Raw genomic sequence first — 21805 nt, 5'->3', positions numbered from 1 at the left:
GCATTTTGGCCAAGCAGCCATGAAGAAACTCTTCTCTGCTGTATTTTGGGCTGTTTCTAACCCAAATGGATCCTATTGGATATTTGCTTGGGAAGGAGAGATGTGAATTTGGGGGTGGAGGTGGCTGCATCCGCCAGCATCCCAATCCTTAAACCCAAGGTGAAATCCTGCTTACAGTGCTTCACACCATCGTGTTCCTGTTGTTCCCCGTCTCCGTTTTCCCTGCAAAGCTGTGGGAAAAGGGAAATAAAGGCGGAATTCCCCGTTTTGGGAGCGCGGCGCGGACAAAGAACTGCAGCGCCCGCATGGAACAAAGCCCTGACAGGAGGCAGATGCCTCCCGAGGAGCTGCCGGTACTAAATCACGGCCGTGCCGGTGCTTTTCCGGATCCCCGGAGCTGGAAGCACAAGGGGACATGTGGGAATGCCAAGGCTCGGTGTCACCCCCCCGCAAAGCACCCCTTGGTGTGTGTGTGGGGGAGGTTGGGGTGTCTCCCACCCCAGGGTGGGGTTTGGTCCCTGTCCTGCTATCACTGGGGATGGAGGGATCAATACAGGTGCTGGTGTCCAGGGCTGGCCTGTCCGGTCCCCCTCCCAGCCCCTCTGCTGGCCAGTTCGGGTCACTGAACATGCAGGAAACTGGTTGGAAACTGGGATGGGGCAAATCCGTTGGGATAAGGATGGGGCTGAGAGGCTCAAACCCATCAGGATAAGAATGAGGGGACTGGAGGCTCAGCCCCATTGGGATAAGGATGGGGTGGACAAGGGCAGACAGACAGGAAGGACAGGTGGAGAGGAAGGATGGAGAAGTGGACAGAAAGGACAGAGGGGTGGATAGGAAGAATAGACAGAAAAGATGGATAAATGGATGGAAAGGACAGACAGATGGCTGCGTGGGCTGGCTGGATGGAGAGGATGGATGGAAGGAAGGAACAAGCAGACAGATAAAAAGGATAGAAGGCCAGGAAGGATAAATAGGAAGGATCGACAGGAAGGATAGAAAGAATGGGTGGATGGATGGATGGATGGATGGATGGATGGATGGATGGATGGATGATGGATAGGAAGGGGAAATGGATGGGTAGGAAGGACAGATGGATAGAAAAGACAGATAGATGGATCAAATGGATGGACATGAGCAGGAAGGATGGGGGATCCAGGGATATGAAGTCTGTACGGAGAAGGACAGAGAGAAAGGAGAGAAAGGATAGGCAGATAGGTAAGTAGACAGACAGACATACAGGCAGACAGGAAAGAGACATAGGCAGTAAGGACAGATGGACAGAAGGATTTCTCTCTCCCTGGGTACCTCCTTGGACATCTCCTTGCACCTCAGCACCCCTCTCCTTCACCTTGGCCTCCACTGCTCCCCTACCAGCCTGGCTACATCACCTCGACCCCTCCCATGTCCCCACTGCCCTTGTCCCCATCCCTGTCCCCATCCCAATCCCTGTCCCCATCCTGTCCTGTGTCCCCATCCCCTTTCCTGTGCCCTATCCCCATCCCTGTTCCCATCCTTGTCCCCATCCTGTCCCCTTTCTATCCCCATCCCCGTCCTCATCCTGTCCCCATCCCCTTCTCATTCCCAGTCCCCATCGTGTTCCCACTGTGTCTCCGTCGCGTCCCCGTCTTTGTCTTCATCCCCCTTATCCTGTCCCCATCCCCATCTCACTCCCCATCCCTAACTTGTCCCCGCTGTATCCCTATCCCGGTTTCATTCCCCATCTGCATCCTATCCTCATCCCTGTCCCCTGGCCTGGCACTATCTGCCTCCTCCCCCCCGCAGCCCTTCTTCTGCCTTCGCCTGTTTCATTCTCTGCTCGGGTTTCGCGGCGCGGCGCCTGCATACAAATGACACCTTTTCCCCCCTAAACGGAGGAGCGGAGAGGGGGGTTTTTTGGCTGTTGCCATGGAAACCTTCCCTCGGCTGCTCTTCAACTTCCCGAGCATCCCTGGCCAACGTGGCGGCCGTTCAGCCGGAAAGTGGTCCCCGTGGTCCCCCTGCAAGGACTCGCAGGGGACAAGATGAGGACGTGCGATGCACAGGGTGATGGGCAGGGACCAGGGTCCCCAACGACCTTGGGTGTCCCCCACACTGCGGATATAGAAATGGGGTTCCGGGTGGAGCGGATCACTGCAGCATCCCTGCAGGATGGGCCCCTTCCCCACAAGGAAGGGTGAGATGGTTGTGGGCAACGCTCCCTATTTCACCTGGTTTTAACCCCAAAATGGGTCTCTCCGGCCATTTTGCAGCTCTGCTCAAGTTTGCTCTTACAACCTGCCTGTGTTACCCAAATTCCTGATGCTTGGCACCATAAAAGCGGCCACGGAGCCGGTGGTGCCAGGGGGAGCTTCGGTTTTATGGGGTTTGGGGTTCAGGCAGCACCTCATGGCCTCGATGTTACCAGGGGTTCAGGGAGCTATTTCCAACCCCCAAATCCAGCTCCCAACCCCGACGTAGCTTTAAGGAGCCATTCCCAGCCCCAAATTCCACCTCCGGGTGGGCAAACCGGGAGGGATGGAGGGAGCCGGGTGTCCTCCCCTAGATGTGCACATAGGGAAACTGAGGCACGGGAGGGCAGGAGGTGTTGGAGGGGCTGCAGGTCTCCCTATGGAAGAGCTGGTGGCTGTGTACGTGTTCCCCCCTCTCCCCCTCTGCAGCCGCCCTGCCTCTGCTTGCCCCGGCATTGATTTAATGGGCTGTAATGGGAATAAAAATGAAGCCGTTTTAATGGGTTTCCTCCGCTTTTAAATATTCATTTTCCAGCGGCTTTGCCGGCTCCTTTTTCGCCTCCTTTTGTTGCCGGCGCTGGTGGAACGAATCCCATTTCCCACCGGCGGCTTTCACAGGCAGCAGCGGGGTGGCCGCAGCACCCAGGACCCCACCGCTCCGTCCCAAAACACTCCAGTAACAGGGTCAAAGCCTCTGCCCTGGCTTTGGGGTATCCCAATTTGAACCAGGAACTGTGTGTGTGTGTGTGTGTGTGTGTGTGTCAGAGTGTGGCCCCTCAGCCTCCCCCCCCCAATAATTTTTACCCTTTTTTTCGGCTTTTTTCAACCAAATTTGGTAGATGGGGAGTAAAAAATGCAGAGTTCATCGATTTGGCTAAATCTGGGGGAAGGTTGGGGATTAGGCAAAGAGCCGGAGTGAGCCCATAGGGAAGAGCCAGGCAAGCACAACCTTTATTAGACACCAGAGAATCCACTGCAGATGGGTGCTGGGGGGGGGGAGGGGGGGCTGTTGCGCTATGCCTGGGGTCTCTGGGGGTTTGGGGGGTGGGAGGACGTTGGGGAGCCCCACCGAGCCTTCGGTCCCCCTTGGACTTCCCCCATGCGGGGGTGACAGCCCCGGCTGGTCCCAAGGGTGAGGGGCGGGCGCGTCGCTGCGTTCCTGGGCGAGCCCGGAGGGGGGAGCAAGTGTCCCGAGAATGGGAATTGCTGGATCCTTCTGCCCCCTCCCCACTCAGGGGACAGACCCCAGCCCAGGCTTCCAGGGACCTGGAATCTTGGGGGCCATCACAGCACCCATGGGTGCCCCGGCTCCCACAGTGCATCCCATCCTGTGATGCAGCTCCATCCCTTGGGATGTGGTTCTTCCCATGCTGGAATGCTGCACCCCACCCTACCCCACTCTGTCTCATCCCAACCTGCATCACCTCATCCTATCCCGTGGCTTTCCATATGTCCCATCCTGTCACCTATTTTCCCACTCTGTGGTCCACCACCCCACCCTACCTACAACCACCCCATTCCATTGCTCCAAACCCATCCCCAAACCCCACCATTCTGTCCCACCACCTCATCCCACAACCTATTGCCCCAACCCATGACCCACAGCATGACCCACCCCTTCATCCTACAACTCATCACCCTCTCCCATGTCCTACCACCCCCTCCTGTATCCCATCACCCCATCCCTGAGCTCATCAATCCTCATTTTCTCCCCACTCATCACATTGCTTGGGATGAGGCTCCAGAGAGGAGGTCACAAGAAGGAAAGAATACCCCGGTTTAGGTGGAAATCCCAAAGGAGAAAACATGGGAATGGTGGGAGAAGAGGAAGCCCTTGGAGGCGGGCGCTGCTCCTCTGCAGTGCTGCTCGTGTCAGAGCTTCCCGAGGAGAACAAAGGAACAGCAGAAAATATTGGGAGAAAAGGCTCGGGATTGATCCATGGCCTCCCCCTCAGCCAGGCTTTTGTTGCAGGTTCCTGAAGGGGGGATTGGGGGGAAGAGAGGTTTGTGCCTATAAATCACTGCTCTTCACTCAGCTGCTGTAATTGAGGGCCTTAATGAAGCTGCCCCTGTGTCAGCATCCTTAATACCTGGCTGTGGGCAATCCATGGCATCCAAAACTGGGATACTGGGATGTGGGCACCTAAAACTGGGATGCTTGGGACATGGGCACCCTATGGCACCCACAACCAGGGTACCTGGCTATGGGCAAGCACCCCAAACCAGGATACAGAGACACAGGTACCCTGTGGCATCCAAAACTGGGACACTGGGATATGGGCACCCCATGGCATGGAGATGCATGCACACATTCACATGCCCACACGTATGTAAGCATGTGCTTGGGGGGGGGGGCTGTCCCCTAATTCCCACCTCCTCAGGGCTCTCCTGGCCTTGGGTGCACAGGATCCTGCAGGATCAGAATAAGGAGCTGGGGCTGGGTTGACCCAGAAGCCAAAGAACCTTCTTAGGGTTGGTCCAGGGGGGGCTCTGACATCATTGGCTTGTTAAGAGAACTGATGACATCACAGTAAGCAAGCAGTGAAGTCACAGATGCAAGCAGTGACATCACCTCTTCCATCCCAGTGGCTGCAGCTCTGGACCAGACACCTCGGTGAGGGGCATTTGCACAAGGGGAAAGGGCTGATCTCCTCCTGGCTCTGCAGCACCATGGACCCACCAACCCATCATACGTTCCCATATGCAGCAGGTAAAGACATGGCCCCAGGTCCAAGGTACTTGACCGCAGACATGGCCCCAGGTCCCAGAGACTGTTCCCAGCCCAAGGCACATCCCTAGGGAGGAAACGTTGGAGAGCAGGAAAGGGGGAAAGCAACAGGAAGGGGTTGAGGATGACATGGAAAAGCCAAGCCTCTTCCTTTCAAACAGCAAAACCCCTCCAGAAAGCAACATGGTCACCCCAGCACAACATTATACGTGCCACTAGAGAATCCCCATGGGCTCAGTTGGGCTCTACCAACCCTTGTCTTCTAAAGCAAGCCCCAAGCCCCGCATAAATCGTTGTCCTTTGCCTGTGGCGCATCCCATGGCTCCAGCATCCCGCCCGGACAGAGACGGTATCGCTAATCCTGCCGCGCTGTCGGAGTAAATCTCGCAGCTCTCCTGGCATCAGCGAGACCCCAATAAATATCTCCATTTCCTGCTGTCCTGCAGGGGAGATCTGATCAGCTTTTAAATGTCAAATGTAAAGGAAAGTTTGTCATAAAAGAGCATATAAAAAGGAAAAATAGAAAAGAGGAAAAGACCCCATGGAAGTGGAGGATTTGGCGCGGAGCACGAAGCATCCGAAGGTGCTGAGGGATGTTTGGGTACCCCCTTCCCATCAGTGTGGGTTGGGAGGATGGGATACCCAAACCCCTTACACCCCCAAATTACACCCCATGTTTCGGATGAGAGGGTCTGGGGGCACAATGGTGGGTTAAGGGTGCTATTGCAGCATGGGTTGCTCAGCACCCAAAATCCCAGTGGATAAATTGAAGTGTAGCATCACCGGGGAGGCCAAAAAATCCCTGAATCCCCCCCAAAACTCCCCCCTCCACCCCTGTTTTTTCTCACTCGCCGCCGATCCCCTTCCATTTAATGCCTCCCATGACGCCATCCCCATTTGGGCTCTTCTGAATCATCTCGTTTCATGGACTAATTAAGCAATAAGAGCCACCAGGGCCGGGATTTATGGAGCTGTATTTCACACGGAGGTGTGCAATGGCACCGCATGGCCGCCAGCGCTTCCCCGTGGCCACCGCAGCACCCTCTGTGTGGGGCTGAGGCACCCAAGGGTCCCACTGACACCCAAGGGTCGTGGGGGGCCACCCTACGGGTCCTGGTTCCCAACCCAGGGGTCCTGGTTGCCATCCTGGGGGACCCGACTGCTACCTTGGGGTTCTGGTTGCCAAGCCTGGGGTCCTGGTTGTCACCTTGGCATCCTGGCTGCCACAGTAGAGGTCCTGATTGCCACTATGGAGGTCCTGGTTGCCACCCTGGGGGTCCTGGCTGCCACTGTCCAGTTGTGGGTGCAATGGTGACCCTCATAATCCAGCTGTGGATGTGATAGAGCCCCTCAGGATCCAGTTGTGGGGGTAAAACTGACCCCCGTGATCGCTGGGATCCAGCTGTGGACCCCATGATCCAGCTGTGCAGGGGGGCCGGGCCCGGTGCTCACACGCAGGGGGGTGCGCGGTTGTGCCCCCCGGGTCCTACCCACCCTTCTACCTCCGGCCCCGGGGGGTCCGTCGGGGCAGCCGTTCCCCATCCCGGTCCCATCCCAGTCCCATCCCGGTCCCAATCCCTGTCCCCATCCCGGTCCCCATCCCGGTCCCCATCCCGGCTCCCATCCCGGTCCCCATCCCGGCTCCTATCCCGGTTCCCATCCCAATCCCCATCCCGGTGTTTCGGGGTCTCTTCGCGGCTGGTCCCGCTCCCGCCGCCGCCTCATTAGGATGCAGCGCGGGCGGCGACTGCGCCAGCCCCGGGATCGGGATCGAAGACGGGGACCGGGAGCGGGCACAGGGATGGGGACGAGAACAGGGACCCGTAACCCCCGCTCAGGGGCACCCGTTCCCCTTTGCCCCCCCATCCCCGCCCGCCCCAGCCCCCTGAACCCCCTCGTGAGCCCCCATCTGCTCCACTGCCCCCCCATCCTCCCTTCACCCCGTTTCCCCACCGGCTCACCCCACAGCAGCCACCCGGACCCCAGAGACACCCCCCCCCCCCGCCATTCACACGCGTGTGTCCCCCTTGAAATTCCCCATCACCCCCCCAACCCCTCCTCCATCACCTCCCCATTCATCCCCCCCTTTCAATCCTCAGCATCCCCCAATCCCCCCCCATTCCCCACTCCTCCCGCACTCCCCCCTCGCATCCAACCCCCCCCTCCAAAATGGGACACCCCGAACCCCCCCCGCCCAAAACCCCCTATCCCCCCCCCTCGGAACCGCGGCCGCTGTTACGCCGCGGCAGCTTCGCACCCCCCGCTATTAATCGCAAGGTCAAAGCCATTACGGTGAGATTAAAACCATCAGAGCCCATGCGGGGGGTGAGGAGGAGAAGGGGGGGGTGAGCGGGTGCTCCCCCCCCTCCCCCCCCCCCCCGGATGCTCCCCCCCCCATCTCCGCGCACACAGAACATTGCTTTTTAATTTAAGCCGTTAAGGTCAGTTGCAGCGAACGGAGCCGCCGCTTCCATCAGGGAATAAAGGAATAAAAAGTGGGGAAAGGAGGAAAAATAAAGGAGAAGGGGGAGGAAACGGGGGGGGTGTCGAGGTTTGAGGGGGAGCGGGGGCAGTTTAAGGGGGTAAAAGGGGGTTGGGGTGACGGGGGCAGGTTGAGGGGTGCGGGTATGTGCCTTGCACAGGTGCACACGCGTGTGTGGCTGTGTAAAGCCTGTGTGTACACCCTAAGTGCACACGTACAGGAGTGCTCACAGCCATGTGCAACCCCCTTCACACACATGTGCACACACATGCACACGCACGCATCCCAATGTGCGTGCATGTACATGCACACAGGAGTGCTCACTGCTGTGTGCACCACTATGTACACACACATGTACACATATGTGCACACACATGTGCGCACACATACACACACACGCATCCTAATGTGCGTGCACACACATGCACAGTCATGCTCACAGACATGTGCACCTCTGTGCACACACGTACACACACATGTACACATACATGTACACACACATGTACACGCATCTTGATGTGCGTGCACACACATGCACACAGGTGTGCTCACAGCTGTGTGCACCCCATGCAGACATGTACACACACATGTACACACACATGCACACACGTGCTCACAGACACATGTACACACACATGTACACATACATGTACACACACATGTACACACGCATGTACACACATGCATCTTGATGTGCGTGCACACACATGCACACAGGTGTGCTCACAGCTGTGTGCACCCCATGCACACACGTACACACACATGTACACACACATGCACACACACTTGTGCACACACATGCACACAGGCGTGCTCAAAGCCATGTGCGTGTACAACCCGCATCCATGTGGGTGCACACACAACAGTGCACATACATTCACATCCATGTGCACGTGTGCCCCTCGGTCCCGTTTCCCGTCCCCCCTCCCCCCATTTCAGCCCCGTCTCCTCGTTATTGATTTTCCTTTAATGAAAGTTAATTATCGCCATGATTTAATTAATGGCAGCTCCCGCATTAGGGCTGCTCGTAAATCCCCTGCCTGACAACGCAGCCCCGCACCCACCCGGTCACAACGCCCCCCCCCCCGTCTGTAAGGGGAGGTTCCCCGGGGCTCCAGCACCCATCGGGGGTGCCCCCAGCACCCTGGGGTGACACGGTGCCCCCCTCAGCTTCACACGCATGCTTCTTGCACACGCATGTGCAGACACTCTCACGTGCAAGCACAGGGGTCACAGCCACGCACATGCCACTGTGCACACGTCTGTGCAACAGGCACACGCATGTGGGAATGCACACGTGTCACATGTACACACATGGACACACGTCCAGGCATATACACACACTAGCATGCACACGTGTACACACGTGCACACAATGTAAACACGTGTGAGCACACACTCGTGTACAAACATATACATACATGCACACACAGATACATACATGCACACACACATACATGTACACATGTGCCCCTACAATACAGACTGCAGTGCCCCTTCTGGCCGCCAGAGGGCACGGTGCGTAACACCCCCCTCCACCCCGCTCCACTCGGAGCTATCCCCCCGCCTCCCAGCAGAAGGCGCACAGCCCCGGGTCTCCGCCACCTCCCGTCCGACAGGCGGCGCTGCGCAGCGCTCTGAGCGGCTTTCTCAGTGATACTTCCGGGTAGCGTTTCCGGTTGCGCCTGTGCACTCGCTGCCTCCGCGACCTGCCCGCCGCCGGTGCGCCAGGTGAGAGCCGCCGCCGGGCCCGGGGCGGCAGCGGGGGGAGCCCCTCGGTGGGGACAGGGGGAGAGGGGACCCGCGGGTGGGGACGGGGATGGAGACCCGCCCCCCGGGCGTTATGGTGTGGGGGGACAGGGCTCAGCCAACCCTCGCCATGGGGAGCTGGTTGGGGCTGGGGCATCCCCTCACGCACTGCTTTGAGGTGAGCGCCCCGAGCAGGGTCGGGCCTGGTTTGGGGTGAGCACCCCTGGGTTGGAATGCTCCCGGTTTGGGGTGATAACCCCGTGTTCTGAGGTGACCTGGCCCTTTCTTAGGGTGCACCCCCCATTTTGGGTGAGTAGTCGCTGTTTTGGTGTAAAAAACGCCTGTTTTGGGATGATCTCCTTCTTTTCTGGAGCGCCCCTCCTGTTTTGGGGTGAAAACCCCCTGTTTTAGTCTTCCTCCCTCGTTTGGGGTTGACAACCCCCTGTTTTGGTGTGAGAATCCCCCGTTTTGGGGTGATCTTCTCTTCTGGAGTGTCGCCCCATGTTTTGGGGTGACAACCCTCTATTTTAATCTTCCTTCCTCGTTTTGGGTTGACAACCTCCTGTTTCGGAGTGAGCACCCCCTGTTTTGAGGTGCCCCCTCCTTTAGGATGGCCACCCCCTGTTTTAACCTCGCCCCTGTTTTGGGGTTCCCATTCCCTCATTCTGCCTTTTGGGGTGACCTCCCTCCACGCTGGGCTGTGCCCCCTCCCATGCTCTGTCCTCTCCAGCCCCCATGTGCCCTGCAAGGGCTGGGGGTCTCCCCAGGCCATTCCCCCCCCACCACCCATTGAGTGCCTCAGGCTGCACCATTCTCTGCCTCAGATGGGAACCAGGGGCCTCCTGTTTCCCCCCCCGAACCCCAAATCCCTGTACCCCAAAGTGATGGTGCTGAGCCGGGAGCTGTCACTTGGGTGACCAAGGCATGTCTTGCCCTGCATGGCTCCTGTCCCACGGGTCTCCATGCCCCCTGCCTGTCCCCAGCACCCATGAGGCCACGTCCTGTGTACCCCATGCCTGTGTCTCTTCCAGCCGTGCCCTCCACACCCGTGTCCCTCCGTCCCTCACCATGTCCGCCTGTGCAAAGTTCCTCTGCACTCCTGCACTAGTGAGTAGTGACAAACCCCCCTTCCCTCTCCGTTCTTTGGGGGTGGGGGGGGGTGATGTATGACCCCCTTAGGGACAGGGGCTGAGGTTTGGGGACACTTCCTGCTGCTTTAGGGCCACCCTGGAAGGTGAATGGAGCCGCACTCTGGTTGAAGATCATTTGTCATCACTCCAGGGTTAATTACCCCCATGGAGGTGGATGCGGTGCTGGGAGTTTAAGCACCTTTGGGTGCTGGCCCCAGTGGCACACAGGACCCATCCACCCGCTGTGGTTGTGGGTGCCAGTTCAGGCTTTCCCATCTGGGTGCTGCTGGCTCATGGGGCTGAGCATATGGGGGGGGACGACACCAGAGGTGACAGCAGTGGCCTCAGGGGACTCTTGGGTGCTGGGGAGGATGGGTTGGGACATCCCACCCCAATCTGAGGCTGAATGTGCCTTGCAGGTGAGGAGGAGCCCGCGGGTGCTGTGCCAGCCCCTCTCTGCCTCTGTGCTGAGCAGCCCCGAGGCCCGGACGGAGCAGGTAACGTGGTCAGCTTGGACTGGGGGACAGTGGGGAGCCACAGGGGTGCTGAGCACAGGCCTTGGGAGGGGTGCGGGGAGGAAACTGAGGCTGGGGTGAGGTTAATCCCCCCCTCATCTGCTTGCCCACCCTCCTGTCACATCCGCAGGCACTGGCGGGCACCCACCGGGCCCGGGCCATCCAGACGAGTGCAGCCCACCGGGACATTGACACGGCTGCCAAGTTCATCGGTGCCGGCGCTGCCACAGTGGGGGTGGCCGGTTCCGGCGCTGGCATCGGCACTGTCTTCGGTAGCCTCATCATTGGCTATGCAAGGTCGGGGGGGGGCACCAGGGTGGGACTGGGGGGCTCGGGGCTGGGTGTGCTCTGCTGAGCCGCCTCTCCTCTCCCCACAGGAACCCCTCGCTCAAACAGCAGCTCTTCTCCTATGCCATCTTGGGCTTCGCCCTCTCCGAGGCCATGGGGCTCTTCTGCCTCATGGTGGCCTTCCTTATCCTCTTTGCCATGTGATGGAGATGGTGACGGTGACAGTGACAGAGCCCCGCTGTGCCCGGTGCCCTGGCAGGGGAGACCCCCGAGCCTGGCCTTACCGCAGGTGGGAGGGGAATAAAGACGGTTTGATAACAGGACCCAGCTCCTTGTGTCTCTTTGGTGCCTCCTGTGTCACTTGGCCATGGTTGGCATGGGGAGACCGCGCTGTGGGGAGGTGGCAGTGTCCCCAGAGGGCACACAAAGTGCCTGCAGCCACCCTGAGCCCCAAGGGGACAGGGACATCATTGACCCCCAGGGGCAGTGGGGAGCTGCTGGGGCTGCGGCCTGGGCTGTCACCTCCCCTCGTCCCTCCCGGGGCACCACCCGCTGGGGGACACCTCAGCCGGGCCCTGGGGTTCCGGTGTCCCGGTACCGGGGTGGCCCCGTCTCGCTGTCCCCGCTGCAAGGCGGGTCCCTTCTCTCGGAGGCGTGGCTAGCTCCGCCCCTTCGCGATGAAGCCCCGCCCCTTTGCAGCGAGGCTCCGCCCCTGAAGCCCCCTCATTGGTCCGGCACTGTCACCTCCCCTCTGGTCTCGCGAGAGTCTCGCTCTGTGGGGAGGGGCGGTGAGGAGGGGGGGCCCCAGCGCGAAGAGGCAGGCAGCGCGAGGCCCCGGCGGCGGCGCGGCCCGGCCCGGCGCTCCCTCAGGTAACCGGCGGGGCACTGGGCTCGGTGGGGCCGCCACGGGACGGGGATGGCGGCGGCGGTGGAGCCCCCGGGGGCCGGTGGAGGAGCCCCGGCCGGCCCTTCCCCCCCACAACTCTCCCCGAGTTTTGGTGAGGCGGCCTCTCTGCCTTGCCCTTCCCCTTCGTTGATTGACAGCGCCTTCCAGCCAATCGGCTCGCTGCCAGGCCTGGAGTGAGGGGCGCCGCAGCCAATAGCGGCTGAGGGGGCGCCGCGATGGGGCAAGCCCCGCCCCAAGTGGGCGGGGCTGCTGGAGGCAGCGAGGGGCCCGGGCGGTGCCGGAGGGGGGGAACCGGAGGCCCCGGGGCGGGGGGGAACGCGGAAAATGGGGGGTTTCCGGGACTGGGGGTGGAGGTGTCGGGGGCTCAGTGGGATATGGGGTGCCTGGAGTGTGGGGGGGCAGGAGAAAAAGGGTCTGGCGGGGGTCTGTGTGGTGAGGGGCTTGGGGGGGGAGTGCCGGGGCTATGAGAGGGCTGGAGAGGTGCAAATAAGGGGGGGCATTGACTGGGGGGGGTCCTGGGGTATTAAGGAGAGAGCGGTCTTGTATGTCATTCTGGGGGTGAACCCTGCAGAGGTATTGGGGGTCTGTGGATGGGGGGGACGACTTGAGGGGTGAGAGAGCTCTGGAAGATGAGAGAGAACTGAGGGGGGGCTCTGGAGGTTGCAGGTATGGAACACCCCTCGGTGTGCAGGTCTTGGGGGACCCGGAAGAGACGTGGGGTGTCCTGAAGGGGTGATAGATATGGAGACCTGAAGGGTTAGAGGGGCCTTGCGATGGATCCTGTTGGGGACCCCCTGAGGTGCAGTGGGAACCCCTTTAATTGGGCTCTGCCCTCCTGAATGAGGAGGGGCTTGGGCTCAGTGACTCTTTTGGGGCAGGTGGGGAGGGTCCAGGCCTATGTGTGAGGGCTCCCAGTGGCAAGCAGCTGTAGACAGGGTATAGAGAGATTGTATGGTGAGGTGGGGGTGTAGACGGGGTGTAGAGAGGTTGTATGGTGTAGTCTGGGGCCTGGCTGTCGGTCTGCAGGGTGCTGAGAGGTGGGGGACGCTCAGCAGGTCACTGCCTCCTGGGGTACTGTCAGTAAGATGCAAACAGCAAGAATCAGAGTATGAAGTAGTTGCTTTCCAGGTGTTATTGGGGCACTTGGAGAGCTCAGACTTCTCAGAGCTGGTTGGAGTGATGAGGTTTCACCATGCATTTGCTCACCTGCTGCTGGCACAGTGAAATCTGCCTCTCGGTAGCTCCAGCTCTGCGAGTGCAGCTGGATCACAGCTCAAAGCTGGGTTGTTCCTACTGCCAGAAGTGCTGGTTTGGAGTCCCTCAGCTGAGGCAAAGAGATCAGCTGGTTCAGGTGTGTGCTGAAGTGTGTGTGACAACAAAACTTCCTTGTTCTGCTCTGCTTTGCCCATTTGCTGCCTCTTTACCAAGCCCCATCATTACCTTTCCTTATGAAGTTACCACTCTTTCCCCAGCTCAGGTCCCTCTAAAGCCAACATTTCAGGTTAACATCGAAGAGTACAACAGGAAAGTGTCACTAATGCTTCATTGGGCTTCCCAGTTTATTTTGCCTCGCTTGTGCTTGTGGGGCAGGAACTTTTTCCACCTGGAGTGGTCTGAAGGACTCATCTGGTTCTTGCAAACTGCTTTTAAAGCAGTGGTGCCTAAACTGGAGTTGGTTCTGGAGAGGAATGCAGCAGTTCTTAACCACGGGCTTTGTTGCATGCTTTTGGATTGGGGGTTTTCTCAGCAGAGCCTAAGAATAACTTCACTGTTTGAATGTGGAGGAGAAGCTTGTGGGAGGTGGATTGAGCAGCCAGATTCCCGTTTGGAAAGCAAGGAGGGTTAACATCCTTACTCCTCATTTCCTTAAAGCAAGAGATCATGTTCACCTTTGGTGACAGGAGTGGGGTTGCCAACTGCAGGCCCTCTGTGGGCTGGGCTTCTTGTTTGCTCTTGGTGTTAAAAACTAACAGCAGAGGTGCGGGTTCAGGGTGGAAGCAGTGAGTTGGGAATCAGCCTGGGAGGCTTGTAGGGATTCCTGGGCTTCTCTCAGTGTGTTCTTTCTGCTCCTAGAAGCTGCTTGGGAAGTGAGAAGTGGGAGGCTATTTTAGTACCCGATAGACCTCACTGCTTTGTGAGCTTGAATGCAGCCATGAGTTACCCTAAATACCTGCCAGTGCTTTGGTTCTACCTAAGTGTGGGGCGTTCAACACTTCCTCTGCTTTTTGGCACTTGCCTGTCAGCTAACTGTAAAACATCATCATGGCCACCTCAGTTACTGCTTAGCCAAGCCAGGCCTCCAGTTATTTTAATCTTTCCTTGTAAATCAATCCCTCCAGCTGCTTCACTGGATTTTCCTGAATGCCTTCCAATTTGCCAGTATCCTTCTGATACCCAAGAGCTTGGAGCTGGCCATGCTCTGCAGTGAGACTTCCCCTCCCTGCTCTCTGTCTGCTCGGATTAGGAGGAAAAGCTTTACACAGACTTGGTGAACACATTCAGCCTCCCACTTGCCATTTGTCTTTTGCTGTAGCTTTACTCTTCCCTACTGAGGGGGACTTCTAACATTAATCTCTATTTATTGCTTCCATTTCTGTTGCCTAAGGTTCCTTAGTTCCCAGTTTTCTCCGGCACTTCCCACCGTATGTATTTTGTGCTCTGATTTCTTTCCTTCTCTTTGTGATTTATGGAGGTGTCAGGTGAAAATGAACTTGCTCTTGAGCCTTGCTGAGCCCACCTTGGTACGTTGTGAGTGGTGTTACTCATTTTAAGCTGGTTGCTGATTCCTAGTCTGGCCTATCTTGGAAGCACTGTTCTTGAATGGAGTTTGTGGACGTGGCATGGGGCAGGCAGAAGATTCCCCTCTCCCTTTTGGAAAGATAAGGAAGTTTGAGAGAGGAAGTGGATGGGTGATGGTTGGGAGGAAGAAACCAAATCCTCCTTCCATCCTCCTTGGGCTGGTTTCATGTGGTGAGGCAGGCAGGAGGAACTGGCATATCCTCACCCGGAACCAGCTGCTGCCTCTTGATGATGGAACTGTTTTAAACTGGTTTAGTAAAAGGCTCCAGTGGTGCTGGGCTTTGTAGCATGTGCTAGCAGAGGATCTCCGAGATGGATTTGGTTCTGGACTCATGTTCTGCTGCATCACGTGTGGGGCTTTCTCACATTCTGTTTGGGTTTATTTATCCTTATCCCCTTCTTAGGGCCTTTTTTGACTTTCCCTTCTTTCTTCAACATTCCCAGCACCAAGAATTGAGGCCAGATCCCCAGAATTGTTCTTCCTTCATTTATCAGCCAACTACGAGGCGCTGGGAGAAGATAGACCTGGGGACCTGTTGCTTCCTGGATTCCCCCACCTTTTAATCTAATTTCTTGGTTTGGGTTTCAAGGAACCTGTAATACAGAGGGTGAACACTGTGTAGGCTGAGCAAGGATGTAAGCCAGGGGCTGGGTTTCCCTGGGGAGCTGGAAAAGGGCTTTGTTTTGTGCAGAGGTGTGTAGGAAGCTGCCTATAAAGACTGAAACAAAAGCACATTTATAGCCTAGCTTCCTCTAGAATATAAACCTGAGGGTTTAATCAGCCTTTGCATCACAATAACTGTCACATCTTTCTGTCTGGCTGATGAATTCCTACATAGGAATTCCTGGTGAGTTCTGCTTGAAGTCACAGAATCCCAGACTGGTTTGTGTTGAAGGGAGCTTAAAGCTCATCCAGTTTCAACCCCTGCCACGGGCAGGAACACCTCTCACTAGAGCAGCTTGCTCCAAGCCCCATCCAGCCTGGCCTTGAACACAGCCACAGATTTCTCCATTCAACCTATTCCAGTGTCCCACCACCGTAACAAGGAAGAGCTTCTGCCTAAGAGCTGAGCTCCATCTCCAGTCTGGCAGGTTAAAGCCATTCTCCTTGTCCTGTCCCTTTAGACCCTTGTCCAAAGCCCCTCTCCAGGTTTCTTGCAGCCCCTTTAGGCACTGGAGCTGCTCTAAGGTCTTCTCTTAAGGAATCTTCTCTTCTCCAGGCTGAGCAACCCCAGCTCTCCGCCTGTCTTCATAGTCTTTAGCAAATCTTTTGATTCTGCTCCTTCTCTGCTTCTTTGAATCCAAAAAAAGCCAGGATATAAACAGTGTGTGGCCTTATTCTGCCAGCAGAAGCACTGGGACAGGACCCTGAGGCTGTCTCCTGTGTCCTCAGCTCTCCTTCAAGCCATGCACATACAGGTGAACAAGCTGCAGGACCAGGCTATGGAGCACAGCAATGCTGGAGGACACCAGGATTTCCTTATTTACAGCCCTTGGAGGTGCTGGTGTCCACAGAGGTTCCTCTCCAAGCCAGTGCTTGATGTTCATGCACTCGGGTTTGTTCTCCCTCCTCAGAGCTGGTATTTACAGCGTGTTTTGCTGCAATTAGTCTTGGCTCGTGGGAGTTTGGCTTAATTCCTTCTCTGCAGTTCAGTTTCACAATCTTCCAAGAGGCTTCTTGCCTTATTCTTCCCCACACACACCTGGTGGGGCACGTGCTGCTGCACAAGCCAGGCCTTCAGTAGCCTTTGTAGGGCTTTGTTTGACATTTGCTTTTGAAACGTGATGAATTCAGTGCCTAAACCAGCTCCAGCACAGTGTGGTTTCACCCAGGAGGAACCGGATTTTAATGCAGGTTAATGCTTTAGCAGAGTGGGATTTTTCTGGCTTGCATCTCTTCCCTCTTAAGTTCTTTGCCAGTGAGAGGCCAAGTTGGCTGGGATGGATTTCCCTACCTCCACATCAGCCTTTTGCTGCTGTAGGTGAGCAGGAGCTGCTGGGCCATACTGGGACAAGCACAGATCTGAGCTCCCAGGTGACAGCAGCCACATATTGGAAGTTTCTTGCTGAAAGCAATGCATTTTACACCTCAGAGCAGCTTCCAGTGGCTGAAGGGGGCTGCAAAAGGATGCTGGAGAGGGACCTGCATCAGGGATTGGAGCAAAAGGAAAAGGGATGATGGGTTCACGCTGAACCAAGGGAAGTTCAGGTTGGAGATAAGGCAGAAGCTCTTCCCTGTGAGGTTGCTGAGGCACTTTCACAGGGTGCCCAGAGAAGCTGTGGCTGCCCCATCCCTGCAGTGTTCAAGGCCAGGTTGGACAGGACTTGGAGCAAGCTGCTCTAGTGGAAGGTGTCCCTGCTCATGGCAGGGGGTTGGAACTGGGTGAGCTTAAGGTCCTTTGGAATCCAAAGCATTCCATGACTTGGCTCCTGGGGAGCAGCATGGGGATTGGAATCGCTTGCTGCTCTTCTTGCAGGAGCTCTCCCATGGGAAGCCTGCAGCGGTCTGGAATGCTGCTCCCATGTCCCACCCTGGTGTGAGGGAAGAAAGCAGTGGTAGAGATGTGGTGCCAGCCTTTACAAGCTGGTTCATGAATAAACAAAGCTCCTCTGCCAGCAACGGGCCGTGCTACCCACTGCAGCTCTGCAGAGCTCTGAGCTCTCTTTGTGAGCCCCAGCCACTGAAAACCCCTGCAAGAGGAGCTCTGCAAAGACGTTTCCTTCCCATTCTCCCATAGGAAAAGGATGTTTCAACTCCTTAAGGATGAAATGCAAGTTGGTTGTAGGACGCTGGCACAGGGTGCCCAGAGAAGCTGTGGCTGCCCCATCCCTGGCAGTGTTCAAGGCCAGGTTGGATGGGGCTTGGAGCAACCTGCTCTAGTGGAAGGTGCCCCTGCTTTAAGGTCCCTTCCAACCCAGACCACTCTGGGATGCTGTGCCTGGAGTTCCAGAGAGAATAAAGCTCCAGAGTTCCCTTTTCCCTGCCCTTTGGGGTTGTGCTGCTGTTAGCAGAGCTCTTGCACGGCTTTTTGTGTGCTTTAAGAATGTTTTCAGCCCTGGCTGGTGGAGATCTTGCTCTGGATGCCATTGTTACTATGTAAAATAATAAGAATAATCATATAAAGCAGTTTTTCAGACTTCAGTGTATTAAAGACTTGGCTAAATGCACTTGGCGGGGAATAAGCAGTGCCCAAAGGAGTATATTTCTACCTGTTAAAGTGACTGTACCGAGCTGTCTTATGCCCTTTAACTGTTTCCAAAGTGAGTAAAGCAGGCTTGGAGCAGAACCCAGTTTTGGGGGTTTTGTGCCAAAAAGCTCTTGTTGGTGCTGAGTGTGCTGTGAGGAAGGGAACAAATGTTCAGCTCATGAAGCAGTTAATGCTTGCCATCGTTTAAAGCAGGCAGTGTTTAAAATAGACCCGTTTCTGGTCGTGTCCAGGGCTGAAGATGCTGGAAAATCCTTCAGAGCTCTGAAAGGGAGGTTGAACTGCAGCTGCAGGAGTTGAAGGAGGTTGTGTGCAGGGAGGGAAAGCTTTGCCAATTGAATCCTGCAGTGAAATGTGGAGTTTTCCTTTACCTTTTGCTGTTCTCATTGCAGTGGGATCTGAAGGGAGGCTCTGGCAGCCCCTGCTCCTTCTGCTCTTCCAGTGGTAGGAATAGTGCCTTTACTTCTGTGTTTGGAGTGTTGATAAAGCCGAGCTGGATGAGGAGATGAGAACCAAAGGCAGATTGTCACCAGGGCTGACAGCACCTGGGTGCCAGGGCTCCTGGAATTAACTGTTGGGTCGTGAAAAGTGAAAGCAGAGTGGAGCATCCCCCAGTACAGGGGAGATTTACTGTATAGAAACAGGGCTGAGGAGGTTTAGCTGTAGCCTCAATGGGATTAGAAGCTTCTACATGGCAGAGACACTGCTACAAACCTGGAGGGTTTATATAAGAGTGAGCATTGCTCATCATCCAGATGTACGCTCTGACCCAGCCACGTGCACAGTGAACATGACAAAACGTGATTGTTTGGAGCTTTTGGAACATGAGCCTGAGCGTGTTGGCAGTGCTTTAGTGAGTAAGTATGTTTTCATGGAATCCCAGACTGGTTTATGTTGGAAGGGACCTTAAATCTCATCCAGTTCCAACCCCCTGCCATGGGCAGGGATACCTTCCACTAGTCCAAGTTGCTCCAAGCCCCTTTCATGTGGATGTTCTTCACATTTCTACCCCACATTGCTTTCTTTTCCTTTGCTTTTGGGCAAGCTCTGTCTTTTCAATGCACACAGAGTGCCTGTGTGTATGATCCACCTTTAGGCTGCTGTATCCTTCATCTGTGTAAGATTTCAGGTTGAATTATGTCAGTTATCCAGGAAATCATTGCTGTGTTCAGTGCTAAACCACAATCATTCCAAGGCGGAATGCAGCTTGAGTTAAACAACTCACAATAATGTCCCACATTTCTAGACATTGCTTAGATTTGGAATATTTCTTGCTCCCTTCTGATTTTAGGGCTCACATATCAAGTAATGACACCGTAAAACGTGTGTGCCTCAGAATGCTAAATAAATAGAAATGACCAAATAGGATGTAAATAATAACAAGGTGGAACAAAATATTTCTACTTTATGGGCATGCACACGTACAGGAGCTTCAGGTCTCACTGGCTCCTCTCCCACTGGTGCTATTTTAGTTACTTTAATTCATTGGTAAGAGCTTTATCCATAGGTAGTCGCTTACAGAAGAGTCTCTTCTGTGCTGAACTCCACACGGCCTTGACTTTGCTCTTCTCCTTACACCCCATTGTGGAGAAAATATGCCTAAGCTTGACTTGGGTTCTTATGTCCTGTTTTCAGCAAGTTTTTAACCCTCACTTTCATTGAAACAAGGGTTCTGATGAGACTGAATGATTCCAGGCAACGGGACTCTGGTTTCTAGGGCATTTCCGAGCTAAAATAGTACATTCTCTATGGCTTGTCATTGCTCTCATTATCTCTCCTCAGGAAGAAGCAGTGAGTCTCTTAGGTTTTTCCTTCCTTCCTTAAACTTGAATTATTCCTCTCTCCTGTAGCAGCTCTCTTGCAATATGTTGGCCCTGCTGTGAAGAAGCACAGAGCTGAAGATGTATCACCACTAATGGGAGCAACCCCAGAGCTGTAGTGCCAAGATCCAGAGGCTGCCTGCATGTGTCTTGGAGTTTCTCTTTGCTCTGTGTTGTGCTGCAGACTCAAACCTGCTGGAAGCAGCTCCAGAAGCATTTCCTACCCAGTGATCTCTGCTTGGAGCCTCTGTGGGCTGCAAGGGTTTGGTTGGTTGTGGGTTAAAAGAGGAAAGCTTTTTGCTTGGGGCTGCTCCATCTAAGTGCTGCTCTGTCTCTGTCAGGGTCTTGCATGTTGGTCTCACCTTGCCCCTTAGTGTAAATACCTTAGGGACATCTGTAGAGCCCATCTTTCCTTCCCAGAAGCTAAGAGAGGAAGAACTTTGGCATATGAGGGATTGGATGGTGATTTGGAGATGGTCTTTCTCCATCTTCTTGCCTGGGGAAGTTGCTGACTTGCTGGTTTATGTTGGATTGTGTCTCATGTGCATCAAAGTCTTCAAAACCTTTTGGATGGTTGCCTTTTCCTAGCAGAAATCTGATACTTGGCACCTAAGGAGAAACCTTGCCTGTGTTAAAGCATGTTTTGCCAAGCTGCGGCTGCTTCGATGGTGTTTGGCATGGGTAACTTGAAGGAGGTATTTGGAGAGCAGCAGCTACTTCTCTCTCAGGAATCTGGCCATGAAAGGAAGAGCAGGAGGATGTGTGCTGGTAGGGCAATGAGATCTGGCCTTCTCCCACCCTAAAACCCCATGAAGTGCTCACAGGGCACCTGAATAGTGTCCCTCAGGTTGATGTCCCTGAGCAGAAGGACCTTCTGAAGATGGTTCTGCATCGTTGAAGCTTCTTGTGCTTGGTCTTGCTTGCTCTTTCCTCTGTTCTGCACAGATATCTCAGGTTAGATATAAGGAAGAAGTTCTTTACTGTGAGGGTGGTGAGACACTGGCACAGGGTGCCCAGACAAGTGGTGAATGCTCCATCCCTGGCTGTGTTCAAGGCCAGGTTGGATAGAGCCTTGGGTGACATGGTCTATGATCATCCCTGTCCATGGCAGGGCGTTAGAGCTGGATGATCTTAAGATTCTTTCCAACCCAAACCATTCTGTGATTGCATTTTCCTTCTTTCTGTGCTGCCTGGGATGTAGAGGCCGTGCTGTGGCTCAGCTGGGGCCCAGCTGTGCTGAGATGACATGAGACTCTTCAACACCTTGCTCTGAAGTCCAAGCAGGAGGCCAGATCTGATCTGGAGGCTGGCCAGCGCGAGGAGGCTCTCGGACAATGGAGCTTCTATGATGGTTTTTATCCTCCTCATGGCACTTTTTGTTATGGTAACAGTCAGCTCCTTACTGTTTATAAGAGGCTTATAAACAGTGGAAGTCGTGTGCTTGGGAGGACTGGTGGGAGCTGGGCTGGGAGAAGCCTTCTGCTGGCTGGAGCTCTCAGGCAAGGGGGGTTGCTGCTGTCACTGCAGGGGAAAAGCTTTTCTGGCCTCACTGAAGTCACTCATAGCTGATGTGCTGTTTTTGGGGGCACGTTTTAAGGCCCTTGCAAGGGTAAAGTGAGGGTGTAGCACATCTTTGATGTATTCCATTTCTTTAGGGATGCTCTTGTGGAAAGGGGATCCTCCCCAAGCTTGGGAGCAGTGCAGAACACCCAGAAAGGTAGAGTCAGATGGTAAAGGGCTGGACTTTGCTTTCACCCTGTGCTGTAGGTTAACTTGTAATGACTTGTTAAATACTGTCTGTCTGTTGGAGATTTACTTCCAGCCGGTTCCTTGCCAATATTCCAGTTTATACAGTTGGGTTTGCTTTATCAAGCTTATAAAGCAGAAGGGTGTTATGCCTCTAAAGCAGATTTTATAGGGCTGGCTTTTGGCTCTCTTTCCCAGATGACA

General features: G+C 55.4%; 2 protein-coding genes across 4 annotated transcripts in view; both read left to right on the top strand.

Moving 5' to 3' along the window:
- The first annotated feature begins 10203 nt into the window (after positions 1-10203).
- On the top strand, positions 10204-11446 carry ATP5MC2 (ATP synthase membrane subunit c locus 2). The gene is made up of 4 exons (XM_061368698.1): positions 10204-10297; positions 10740-10817; positions 10966-11132; positions 11213-11446. The coding sequence occupies exons 1-4, from the start codon at positions 10259-10261 to the stop codon at positions 11325-11327; spliced, it is 399 nt and encodes a 132-aa protein (XP_061224682.1). The 5' UTR covers positions 10204-10258; the 3' UTR covers positions 11328-11446.
- Positions 11447-11910: 464 nt separating this feature from the next.
- ATF7 (activating transcription factor 7) overlaps positions 11911-21805 on the top strand; it is a 62015-nt gene continuing 52120 nt past the window's right edge. Inside the window, exon 1 of one of the 3 annotated variants that reach the window (XM_061368736.1) lies at positions 11911-11993. The gene's annotated coding sequence lies outside the window, so the exon portion shown is untranslated. Of the gene's footprint in view, positions 11994-21044; positions 21240-21805 lie in introns of those variants that run through there. The other 2 variants (XM_061368738.1, XM_061368737.1) reach the window with 2 other exon arrangements.

This window comes from Neopsephotus bourkii, unplaced genomic scaffold, assembly GCF_033783945.1.
Source record: "Neopsephotus bourkii isolate Nb327-2 ecotype Australia unplaced genomic scaffold, CSIRO-AGI_Nbou_v1 NB_1445, whole genome shotgun sequence".
NCBI classification, from domain to species: domain Eukaryota; kingdom Metazoa; phylum Chordata; class Aves; order Psittaciformes; family Psittacidae; genus Neopsephotus; species Neopsephotus bourkii.
Note: the sequence above shows the minus strand (reverse complement) of the source record. Positions and strands in the feature narration are given on the sequence as shown.

Bases quoted from the DNA above. Each gene is read 5' to 3' on its own strand.
- ATP5MC2 (XM_061368698.1), top strand. From the start codon at position 10,259: ATGTCCGCCTGTGCAAAGTTCCTCTGCACTCCTGCACTA. The intron at 10,298-10,739 runs GTGAGTAGTGAC...TGTGCCTTGCAG, and splicing joins TCCTCTGCACTCCTGCACTA to GTGAGGAGGAGCCCGCGGGT. The intron at 11,133-11,212 runs GTCGGGGGGGGG...CTCTCCCCACAG, and splicing joins CTCATCATTGGCTATGCAAG to GAACCCCTCGCTCAAACAGC.